Source organism: Rutidosis leptorrhynchoides, chromosome 11 (genome assembly GCF_046630445.1).
Source record: "Rutidosis leptorrhynchoides isolate AG116_Rl617_1_P2 chromosome 11, CSIRO_AGI_Rlap_v1, whole genome shotgun sequence".
Taxonomy (NCBI): Eukaryota; Viridiplantae; Streptophyta; class Magnoliopsida; order Asterales; family Asteraceae; genus Rutidosis; species Rutidosis leptorrhynchoides.
The window spans coordinates 79,457,301-79,470,130 of NC_092343.1; the positions used below are offsets into that span (position 1 = coordinate 79,457,301).

Sequence of the window (12,830 nt, forward strand, 5' to 3'; positions counted from 1 at the left end):
AAATATTTGGGTCTTACATGTAGCCTTCATTCTAGTGTGAAATTAAGTTGGAATTGAGTCAACAAAACCATTGTGGGCTTGACCAAAGCACCATCCAACAAGATGAATACATCTAAATCATAATTTTTATAAATTTATTAGTAAGCACTCTTTTAACTACCTCACATAGAGTGTTAATTTGGTAACGTCAACTATACAGTTGGTTATTCAACACATAGAATAAATAATACTCCGTAATTATTTATAAATCACTTATTCATCACAGACATCTTATATTCATTCACACAACTGAACCTAATAAGAAAGGAAAAAATAAGCGGGCCTTTAAGGTCTGATACCCAGAAAAATTATACGGATTATTTATGTGATTTATTTATGAAAACGACGATCTTTTGAACTATCATTAAGATGCAAAAAAAACCTATATTTTTTTATTGGCTGTCATATAAAAGTCAACATTAATCACTTTTACAATATATTAATGCACTTTAATGACATTGTTAAAAGCCTACGGTCAAAAAAATCATTTTAAATATGTCTTCCATGAAAAAATTAAAATAAAATTTGACACTGATGGTTTTTGTAGTTGCAAAATCTTGCACAGGTAAAACCCTCATAGAACAAACACATTGGCTCCCCATAGAGGGTAAAACCTAGGCCAATCAAGCCGCGAGATCTGGTACTTGATGAATTGCGCATTTTGCGCACCCTATGGTCACACTATATTCTGAACAATTTGGCATAGCTAGGAATTGAACCCGAATTGTGTGCTTCATTGGACAACTCGAAGACCACTCACGCAAGCCTGCGTGGTTATTTAATATTTATTTTTAGATTACAAACTCCATGTGATTTATTTGAAATCACAATTTTAGTCCCTTAAATCACTAAAACCCTAAAATGACCATCACAACATGACAATTCACATGCATGATCACCCAACTTAATGGACCTGGGAAATGTCCATTAGCGACATGCACTATATGTGCAAGATTTGACAATCAAATGTCAGAAAAAAACCTGTCGAGATGATATTTGTAGTTTTGCACAAAATCAAACGATCGTGTGATCCTACAACATTGACCAAATGTATAAAATTACCAACACCTATAATCAACTTTTCAATATAACCATAACTATAACAATGCTTATTATTACAGAGTATAACACGAGAAAGTTAGCATAACTTATCATCAAAAAAGTATGATCGTACTTTGTTATTTCGCCACAACAAAATAGAATGCATTAAGCATAATATATGGGGCAAATGGCCTGAAAAGGTAACATAAGTTACTCAAATTGACAATCAAGGTAACCCCCAATTTGCACAAGCCCGAAAAGGACTTCAATTTTATTTTTGCGCAAGAAATGAATTATGTGTTCAAAAATTTTAAAATTGAGGTAATCTTCGTCAAATTTATTAACGGTTGTTAGTTAAATATACACTATTGGTCCCTAAGGTTTGTTAAATGTTTTACCAATCATCATCTTCATCACTTATCCTCGATCTTCATATACATCAGATCCTCAACCTGCAAATATGTATCTTCAACCTTCAACATCGATCTTCATCATCTCATCTTATCATCGATTCATATCATCAAACTAGAAACTGAGCATATACATTCATCATCTTCTAGGTGGTCATCATCTTAAACCTAGAATTTAGGCGTTTTTGATTATCGGGTTTAATCAACAAAATGATTCCAGATTCGTGTTCAAAAATTAAAACTGATCACTCGACTATCATTATATGTGATTGACAACTTCGAATCCTTAGAGATTGAGATCGTGTCCGATTTTGGTGTTCGTCCTTTGAAAGGATCAATTGAAATGAATTTTTGATGTTTAGGGATTAAAATCGATCGGCGAGCATTCACAACCTGATTTGGAACATCTTTCGTTTGGAATTCATCATCAGAAACGCATCACAAGTCGAATTTAATTTTCATGTTCATAAGTGTCAACAACCTATTTTCTATGAATTCGTAGTTGATTTTGCTTGTGATTACCCCAATTTGCAGGTCGATGATAACAGATGAAGATACATATACAGATGAAGATGGTGGTGGTGATGAAGATGTTGGTGGTGATGAAGATGGTGGTGATGAAAATGAGAAGCTGATGAAGATGTACAAGGATCAATTTTGTACAGGGGCCAATTTGAGTACATGACCTATGGTGCAATATTTTCTCGAACTTGAGGGACCAATTTTGTATTTTTGACTAACGACCGTTAATGAATTTGACGAATATTACTTCAATTTTAAAATTTTTTGACGAATATTACCTTAATTTTAAAAATTTTGAGCACCTAATCTTTTTCTTGCGCAAAAATTAAATTGAAATCCTTTTCGGGCTTGTGCAAATTGTTGGTTACATTGATTGTCAAATTGAGTAACTTATGTTACCTTTTTGGGACATTTGCCCTAATATATGTACTACACAGATATAATGACGCACTCACTGCTAAAAGATGCCAATGTTGACATAATCTGTTATACATGATAAAAAGTATCATTGAATATCAAGGATTTTAATTTGTTTCCAGTTGAGAAAACGAAAAACATTCACTTGTTCGATAACGTTATGGGAGATGACCCGTACAAGAATTTTGGAAAACGGCTTTTTGATGGAATCCCTAGATAATCATATTTGGTCATTTTCGGAGGGTTAACCTCTTTTCTTAATTACAATTCTGACTCTTTTTTTTTTCTTTTATAGATTTTAATGACATTAAATTAGCAACATACAAATTCAACCAAGTGAATAGCACCAACTCATAATGCGTCATCATAGTGCGAAGTATAATAGCAATCGGACGCTTTAAGTACTACAAAGTCACAATGTCCTTAACACATGCATGGTACTAAAATTAATACAGTAGAAATGTACTAATCCTCATTCATCTTTAATAAAGAATCCACAGTTTTAACTTTTAATAGCTAAATTAATTTATTAAATGGATCACCTCTTAAGTCTATATATTTGGTGAAAAACAAAATATAAATTAAAATTGATCCGAAGATCTAATGAGTTACATGTGAGACGGACTCCAAGTCTATGTTTGTATAGATCCAACGATCTAATTGACCAACCGAACTATACTAACCAAATTGCATTACAAGTGCAACATTGAAAACTACCTCTTAAGTGTACTGCTGGTAAACTTTTGGGTGAATTAAAAATGGTAAGATTCTACTATGTTACTAAATGATTTCAAAACCTTGGAACTATCTTAAGTTCTATTGTAACAGTTACAAAAACAAACTAGACTTTGGTTTATTATTTATCCCACATCGGTAATAACATATATGCTATCAGTGTTTATAATTAAATTTGGTGACCGAGCATTTGTGTTCGTAAGAAGGAGAGATGGTTGGCATCTCCCCTGACAGGGACGGGAATAGCTCTTTGAGCTTTATCTGTTACCACACATCCGGTTAAGGCATACCACTTCGGTGGATCTATAACCCAATTTTTTTTCACTTAATTTCCTTTGTAAATTTATTATATTAAATGATCAAATTTTTATTTAACTAACTTTAATATTAATATTAATATTAATATTAATATTAATATTAATATTAATATTAATATTAATATTAATATTAATACTAATACTAAAGTTATGTGAAAAGAATAGCTTGTGTTCCTTGCTCGAAGAAAACAAAAATAAAGGTATTTTTTATGACAATGAAACATATGTGCAATAAAAAATAAAAGTATCATAAAATAAAATAAAATAAAATAAAATAAAAAAACATATGTGCAATAATATTAACTGAGTTTCCATAAAAACAAATTTTGGTTAGAAGATGTGACCACGGACGTTTAGCTTAACTATAAACAAGACACTTTTAAAAATAAAGGATGTTTAAAATCTAGCATACAAAGTTGTTTATAATTTTTTTTTAACACCAGTACGGGATCATCCAGTGGGACTTAATCACCCACACGTTCATCTCCCACAGTTACATAACCCGCCTCCAACTGCTGCCCATGAGAAAACCCGGCCCAATCTGAGGGCATGAGCGGTAAAACCACCCATCCCCCACTTCCCCCAACACAATGTGCGGAAGACACCATTTGGTATAATTCAAGGGTAAAGGGGCAACCTTATGTGCAATGTTGCACCTCACGGGAGTCAAAATCCTAACATCTCGTTAAGAGACAAGTCACTACAACATGAGCTACAACACAAGGTTTTAGTTAATTCCGTAAACAATCCCCACCCTAGGCAGGCCCGGTACAACGATGAGGCTCAGTTTTAGTTAGCATCATGTTAATGTCTTGAATAGGTTTGTTTCAGTGAGTCGTGGTGGTTTTTCTTGTGCTTTTGTTTCTTGTCTCTTTTCAAGATTAAGATTTTATAGAGTTTTTATTTTTTTTTTTCAAAAATAAAAATAAAACAGAGGCAGCCCTGGTACAACAAATATTGCAAAAGTTACAGCATGATTCATATGAGTTTCAAAACCTTCCTATTGGCCCCTTTTTTGAGATATATACAGAACAAGAACAAGAATGGTTGGTCTGCAGAGGTTAGCAGATCCTTCTGTCCATATCCTTTTATACCCAGGTCAGACTTGAATGCAACCAAAGTATCATAAATTTCAACTTACACAGCCTGAGTTATAGCATAAATAAAAATATATAAATATAAATACTTGCTATACTATAACACTAAGTATAAATAATGGCTGATAAACATGACACCATACTCCATACACACTTAATATATATATCTAACTATGTAACACCTGAAACTGCACCACATCCAACCCCGAATACTCTAAATCACCTTGTCTGAGGAGAACTTTGACTTTGACTAGATAGTTGCATGTCACCTGAAGACCCTGGTTGACCATGAGGAAACATCAAACCAACTGAACTACTTGAATGAGGGTCCAAGTTGGACCTTTCTGGAAATGAACCCGAAGGAGCCATGGTCATGTATGGTGCTATTGGTATGTCGGTTGGACCATAACTAACTGCACCACCTGGAATTGGATGGTCAAACTTGCACGTGCGCCCGAACTTGCAATGTCCATTTTGCATGTAAAAACTGCAAGGCTCCACCCCCTGTTCATGGAAAACGGTTATTTGACAGAACCTAAAGATAACAGTATTTGATCAAACGACAAAAGAAAAACATTATTGTTTTAAGTTTCAGGGATTTACATAATTACAGTCCGACTCTTTAAGTACCAATTCATAATGTAGTCAAACAATCATATCACTATAATAAAGGTTATAATTTGTAAGAATAATTATAATTATAATTAACTACTATTAATTATTAATTATTAATTATTATTATTATTAAATTAAATATTAAATATTAAATATTAAATATTAAATTAATAACGAATTCACAAATACTGAACTGGAGTTAATAATTAAATGTCCTATATAACTGGTCACTAAAATATGTTATTTCTAATCAGGAAGATAAAACAAGCTTACCGGACGCAGAGGAAGGCCCATTGGGCTGAGAAGACAATTCTCCTTCGATAATGCCCAATCTGGTGGATGATGATACTTACAAGATGCCCCGAATTTGCAATCACCAGTTTTCATGTAGTACTGACATTCGGGTTGACCAGGCCTCTCTGGAAAGATCCTTTCAGTTTGACTACTACTTATTGGGCCTGGTCCTGGGCCAGGAGAAGGAGGCAGAGGACGATATTGGGCTGCAAAAGTGGGACCCGAAGTATTCACTCCGTATACAGACGGTTGAGCACCCGGAGACAAAGCCGGGCTTACACGTCCCTGCATCTCAAAAACTATTAACACTATAAGAACTACATATACAAGTTTAAATTCATTTTTTATAAATATATATTCTTTCTTACCGAGTAAGGACTCCAATTTGGTACAGGAACCATGCCAGGTGAGAGTAGTATGGGGCCATAAGCACCTGGTGGGTATGAACCAGGGACTAATGGTGGCCTAGCAACTCTGTAACCAGCTGATGGCCCAACGGGCCCACCGTATGGTTCAGGTGAAGGGGCTGAAGGAGACTGCACTGTTGAATAAAATGGACGTGCAGACGCTGGCTGCATTGGTTCGCCAGTCGGTTGAGGATGATGGTATTTACAAGTTATACCAAATTTGCACTGCCCCGTTTTCAAATAGTAGGAGCATTCTTTTTCTTCCTGTTTTGAAACATAAAAATTTACATCATTTATCATTAATATAGGTGCACAAGAACAAATAACTAGGTGTATAAAAAAAGGTGTGGTGGAAATAGTTACTGGTCGTAATGGATATCCATAAGTATTTAGAGGCACGTTACTCAAAGATCCACCCGCGTGTCTTGGATGATTAAACTTGCAGGACGCACCAAACTTACAGGTGCCCGTTCTTAAATAATACTGCATATTTACAAATAAACAAATCAAAGAAGTATTCACAAACAAGAAATGTTGCACACGTGCATTTGAATTACATATGGCAGAAGTTGAATTAAAAACAGAGTACCTGGCAAATAGGCTCGCCTGGTCGCTCGGGGTACGGTCCCGCTACTAAGAGTCTTCCTACTCCTCCAGCCTAACAAGCATCACAATTCAAAGTTACAGAGAACCTATATTAGTTAATTCCGTTATGCAACCATAATTAAGGGTCATTAACGTATGTGGCCATATGGGTTTAAAAACAGGTGACATTAACTCTGCTATGCCTCAATGGCCAACTTCATACCAAAATCATCATTTTTGTCACTACACTAAATCGAACAATTGCAAAATTACACAAATCACATATCACAACCGAAAACTTACTACTGTAATTTCAACTAATTTACCAATTACCATTACAACAATACACGATAATCGACTACGAAAGCCTATCAATTACACTAAACAAACTCAAACAAATCGAAAACAATCGAAAGTATTACCGAGCTACTACGATCAGGAGGATGATTATATCTGCATTTGCTACCATAACCACATGTTCCAGTTCTCATATAATAAGCACAATCCGCCATACCAGGTCTCTCAGGATATAACTCCCCTACTCTTTCCCCAAATATACCAAACCGCCTCATTGATTCTACATACATACATACATATACTCATAGTCCGTACATTGTTCAAAACCCTAAAAAAAAATTCAACAATAGCATCAAATTCAACAGGTAAAATGCATTACCTTCAAGTCCGGTTTCAGGACCTGGTTGTATCCATCCAGGTTGTTGATTATGATCCGTTTGTGAAACGTTCCTTCCAGTACTGCCTCGTCCGTACAGTTCCATTAAATTTAGGTTTCTTATTTACAAAAACTGAAAGCAAATTCAACGAAATCAACACGAAATTGAAGTCAAATACACACCGAAACGGTAACTGCACACACTAATTTCTTCAAACGATCAAGCAATTTTAGCTCGATCGAATGATTATATATATAGTTATATATAAATATAAATATATATGTATATATATGTGTGTGTGTACTTCTCACTGTATCAACTTTATTATTTGGAAGAGGGGGGTTTTCGATTCTATGCAATTTGGCAACTTTATTTGTTTGGTGGAAAAACCAAAACTGAGATGAGTAACCGACACTGCTACTTTTAAAATTACTGTTTTACCCTTGCTATTAGTTTAACTAGTTTAGTGTTTATGTCGTGTGTATAAATGGGTGGTTTCATAAGGGTAGTTTGGACTTTGTGAATAGTGTATATGAACATATTGTAAATTCGTTTCAACATATGTTTGTCCTTAAATAACTTATGTTGGTTTAATTTGCTTATGGGATGTGTTTTTTGTGTTAAAATACATAAGATTTTTTAACCATAGCTCTAAAATGCATGAAGTTCTTGCATATTTTCATAATTATCGTCACTTTAAATATAGAATTTTTTATTTTTGAGTTGTTAACCGCATTATATACTTGTACATATTAGTTTTATATTACTTCGTACTTAAAATTGACAGTTATCAAGTTGTAAAGTTTTTTTTTAACGGTGATATCGACATCAAATGCTCTCATTTTTCAACCACACACGTGTTAGGAGGAAACTCAACTCGCGACGATGTTGGCAGTACCAACCAAGGTTGAAAACTTAGATGGTTGCTGCTTGAAGTGAGAATCGAATATGAGTTGGCAGTACCATCGAAGGTTGAAAACTTAGCTGGTTGCTGCTTGAAGTGAGAATCGAATATGAGTTGACAGTACTTCAAGTTGAATCTCACCTCATACCACTCAAGCCAGACTTTGGTAATATCAAGTTGTACAGTACGTTGAAGTATGTTCACAACAAACCTTTAGAGTTGTTAAAAAAAATCATTAAATATATAATTGTAACATAAAAAGTTTATGTAAAAGACAATGTAGAATTGTAGAGTGCTTGCTATGCTAGGCAATACAATACTACTCCCTCCGTCCCATTATAAGTGTACACTTACTTTTTGCACACAATCTTAGAAAATTTTACTAACTTCATTCTCCACCAATCATAAATCTTCTCTCTCCAGAATAACCTCTTCTCATTAGTTGAAACACAAAGTGGACATTTGAAATGGGATATCCCAAAATAGAAATGTGGACACTTCTGGTGGGACGGAAGTAGTACTATACTACTCTGTATATATTTGTAAAAGACTGCAAATTTACACAATTATTGGTAATGGTAGCAAGAATGATGGATCGAGCTAGCAAAACTGTCATAGTGCTACTATACTCAAGTTTATATCGTTGAAATTTTTGAGCGATTTATTATCGTTGATTTTAAAGTGTTTATATAATATAATATAAACTTGTATTATACTCATATATTATTATTTATGTATAAACAACATATTATATTTATCATATATAATTTTGTTTCCATAATAACAAAAATGTTTATATGATTAAAATATTGAGAGTAAATATGTATCGGCAATATTTAAATATTATGGGAGATGATACTCACACACTCAATATTGATCCATACACATCTAATTTTTTTTTTTTTTTTTTTTTTTTTGAAAGGCAAGCCTCATGATAATAGAGGTTCAAGTCTCATGATAAATTTAGAGATATAATTGTAAGTTTTATAGTAAAAAGTATTTATGAATCAAAAACTGATGTGTGAGTATCACCTCCAAGACATTATTCATCTTTGATAATATATATGTTGTAAACACACAAGTAAACTCTTTATACGTGTTATAGATATCTAGTAGTATCATATACATTCAGCGTATGCAGAATGATCAAGAAGTTATTTTATCTTGTTCACTAGCAAAATATCTAAACTAATTTTCAACTTGGCAGAAATAGCTAAAATACCAATCGACCAAACCTACGTCACATATTTTATATAGATAAAATGGCCAGTATACAATTTTTATAAAGTACTAGTGAAATGACCCGTGGAACTACAAATTTGTTTAAACAAAACAGTTTAATGATATGTTTTAGATATTAAGTGAGCATAAATGCTAAAGTTATTTTGTTTAATGACCCGTAGAACCACAGAGTCCGACTAAGAAACTCGTCAGCTGAACATTTCATCAAACATTTAAAATGCATATTAAACAATCCACATCCAATCATATGAGATAATATTGGTTGTCATTTTATTTTAAAAGTGTAAATTAAAATATAAATTTAAAATTGGTTTCTTTCTGCCTAGCTTTTATACCTTCTCGTATTCAATTCAGAATAATTAATTAAAATAATTCAAAATAATTAATAAGATTTAATAGAATCTATAGATTTAATTTTAATAATTAAAATAATTATTAATAAGATTTAATAATAATAATTAATTAATAAGATCTAATTTTATTTTAAAATTATTTAGATTAATGACATCACCCAACATGCTTAGATTTTTTTCTTTTATTTTTTGATATTTTTTTAAAAAGAATTAACCTAATAATGACATCATTATTATAGGATTTTAATAGAAACTATAGATTGGAATAAAATACAAATTTTCAAAAAAATTGCAAATTTACATCATTAGGTTCGAACATGATTCAAACATACCCCTGTTCGAACCTAATGCACTAGTCGAAAAACTTCGCTACCAATATATAATATATAACTACGTTCTCGTGCACTAGATTTGAACATGATTCGAATACGACCAGAGGCGGTTTTATGTAGGGGCGGGGGCGCCCGCCCCAGTGGATTTGCAATTTTCAGCAATATTCAGTGTAAAAATTTCGAACTTTCGACTTTGACCGCAGTGAATTATTATTTTTTGCCGTAAAACTTACATATTTTGTTTCAGAACCTTCAAATTTTGTCCAAAAACATTCAAATTTTGCCCAAAAACCTCCATATTTTGTCCAAAAAATTGCTACGCTTTAAAAATAATTTCACCCACAGTGAAAAAAAATCTTGCTTCTGCCACTGAATACGACCATGTTAGAACCTAACTAAGTTCAAAACTATTGATCGTTCGAACTCGGCCTTTGTTAGCACCCGAGCTCGAACAAAATTCCTATGTTCGAACATCCAATTGTTTCGAACTCAACATTTGGGTTGTTGAAGCAGGTCATATATACTTAAGTTCACAACATCTTATGATCATCCAGTAGCATACTTCAATCAATCAATTTAAACACTTAAATCTCATACATAAAAATAAAAATAAATTTCAAAAAATAAAGAAGTATGTAAAATATTTGAATTCAACCTAGATAATAATAATAATATATGTATGATCATATATTTGAAGGAAATTAAGAGAGTGTATTGTATAGTGATCTCAACACCTCAATGTACAAACTCAAGCTCTGTAACCGACTCCAGGGAAACGAGCCAATATGAACGGTAGAACCCGCACACTCTTTAATATTGGTGTTGGTGAGAAACTTTTAGCAGAAAGGGGGACCAAGATGATACGACGACGTACCTTGAATTCGTGTCTTGTACCTTCTCCTTTTGTATTTTATTTCTCCATTTCCTTAAGTTACAAATACCTCCTCCGTGTCTTTATTTCTTTGTATTTCTAAAACAAGCAAATCTTTTTTGAAAACTACAACATGATTGTAAAAAAATAACACTATGCCGGAAAAAGTTAATGATACACATGCTTTCGTTTATTACGAGAAAAATAGTAATCTAGCAATTTTCTTTTAGATTAATGTTGCAAACCATTAATAATCCTAGATCATATATTTCATCGTTAAGTTATTGACGTTACAAATGATAATTTTGTTCGGGGTTACTCAAGAGCTTACCGATTTTACACGTGATTAAAGATAAAGGACAAATTAACACTCGTTAATTTTATATACTTATTGTATACTTACTTAAACATACTTGGGGGTGTTTGAATTTGCTATGAAAATGTTTGAATTTGCTATGAAAATCAATTATGCGTTTTAGATAATCAAATCAAATAATCAACTCTAGTAAAATGTGGTGTCGGTTAATGGTTTACATATATTTCAAGTGTTTGGAAAAATGGGATTGTTCAACATAATTTTGATTAAATGACTAAAATAGGAACCGTATTGTTAGATATAAAAAATCATGTTTCTTCACTTACCTTTTTAGTTTACATATATAATTTACGAGTGATATTTAACACACGCACACATATAGCTTAATAGGTAAACGAAAACCTTAAAGGAAAAAAATACGATAATCAAATATATAATTCTTCTTAATAATGTAATTGTTGGTCCCGTTTAACAACAAGAAGTTTTGTAGAAGGAGTGAATACAAATATTTTTGCTAATTAAAGTGTTTTCAACAGTTAAGCAAATAATTATAATTAAGCAAAGTTAAATCAGAGCCAAATGTAATTTTCAACTTATTCTATTATTTATATAGTCTCAAAGAATGATGATCATCTTGTAGCGAAAAGGATGACCGGTTGAAACAGATTACACCTAGATAGCTTAGAAAACTCTTAAGCGTATACAAGGTTATAGACTCTATTGATTTACTAACCCACACCACCAATAAAAAAAATAAGTGGAGTCTTCTTTATATATAGTAACTAATAACCGGATAAGAGCTCCATTGCCCGCTGGTCCAAAGGATGTTTGTACTTCAGCATACAAGCTTGTAAGTAAGCACATGGCTCATTATTTGTATATAAGCTGTTTCTGGAGCTGCCCAATTTGGGCGGACATACCATTTGATTAAACAAATAGAATGTTGGATTTCTTAGGTGTTGACATGTAACAGTAATTTCTTTTTTTTAAATATAATCACAACAGAAACACGTACTACATTAACAACCCATAACTAAGTAATTGACTTAGAACACAATTATTACAGTAATCCATGTGTTATGTTATTACAAAAATCTTAGTATATATGTAAAACAATATCATCAGAGTAGTTATGTCAAACATATCTAACGCGCAAGCTTCTCCCAAACTACTAGCATAACATAGTCTAACCTGCAAGGGGGAGATGTGAGAGATTAGCACAAAACTAAATGAATGAAAACATCGTAACAGTTATAGGCATCTTGCATCAAGCTAAATACAATTGCATGACACGACAATTTACACAACCAAAATAGTAACAAACGGATCAACGACTTATACGTAGAGATGGCAATGGATCGGATATGGATCGGATGATGCTATATCCACATCCATATCCATTTAATTTTTGCCCATCCATATCCATATCCATATCCATTTAATTTCAGCTCATCCGTCCATATCCATATCCGATGGATTAACCGGGTTAATGAATATCCATTGGATATCAAATGAAATGTTATCCAACGAAGATTTTAACAATTTAATATAGATTATAACAAATATAAATATTTAATTCTTATTCTTTTGATTTGTTACATATATTTTGATTGTAATTTATCGCCGGTTATGAATTTAATTGAGCAAAACACGTTATAA

The 12,830-nt window shown here is 32.5% G+C and overlaps 1 protein-coding gene and 1 non-coding gene across 2 annotated transcripts; one reads left to right on the top strand and one right to left on the bottom strand.

Annotated features, from left to right (window-relative positions):
* Window positions 1-3,356: 3,356 nt before the first annotated feature.
* LOC139879312 (U6atac minor spliceosomal RNA) lies at window positions 3,357-3,485 on the top strand. The gene has a single exon (XR_011770159.1). It is a non-coding gene; the product is annotated as a U6atac minor spliceosomal RNA (small nuclear RNA).
* Window positions 3,486-4,469: 984 nt separating this feature from the next.
* LOC139876481 (zinc finger CCCH domain-containing protein 58-like) lies at window positions 4,470-7,482 on the bottom strand. Its single transcript, XM_071863808.1, has 7 exons — window positions 7,156-7,482; window positions 6,902-7,056; window positions 6,484-6,552; window positions 6,258-6,377; window positions 5,856-6,158; window positions 5,467-5,772; window positions 4,470-5,082 (listed from the first exon to the last, which is right to left on the bottom strand). The coding sequence occupies exons 1-7, from the start codon at window positions 7,256-7,258 to the stop codon at window positions 4,798-4,800; spliced, it is 1,341 nt and encodes a 446-aa protein (XP_071719909.1). The 5' UTR covers window positions 7,259-7,482; the 3' UTR covers window positions 4,470-4,797.
* Window positions 7,483-12,830: the final 5,348 nt, after the last annotated feature.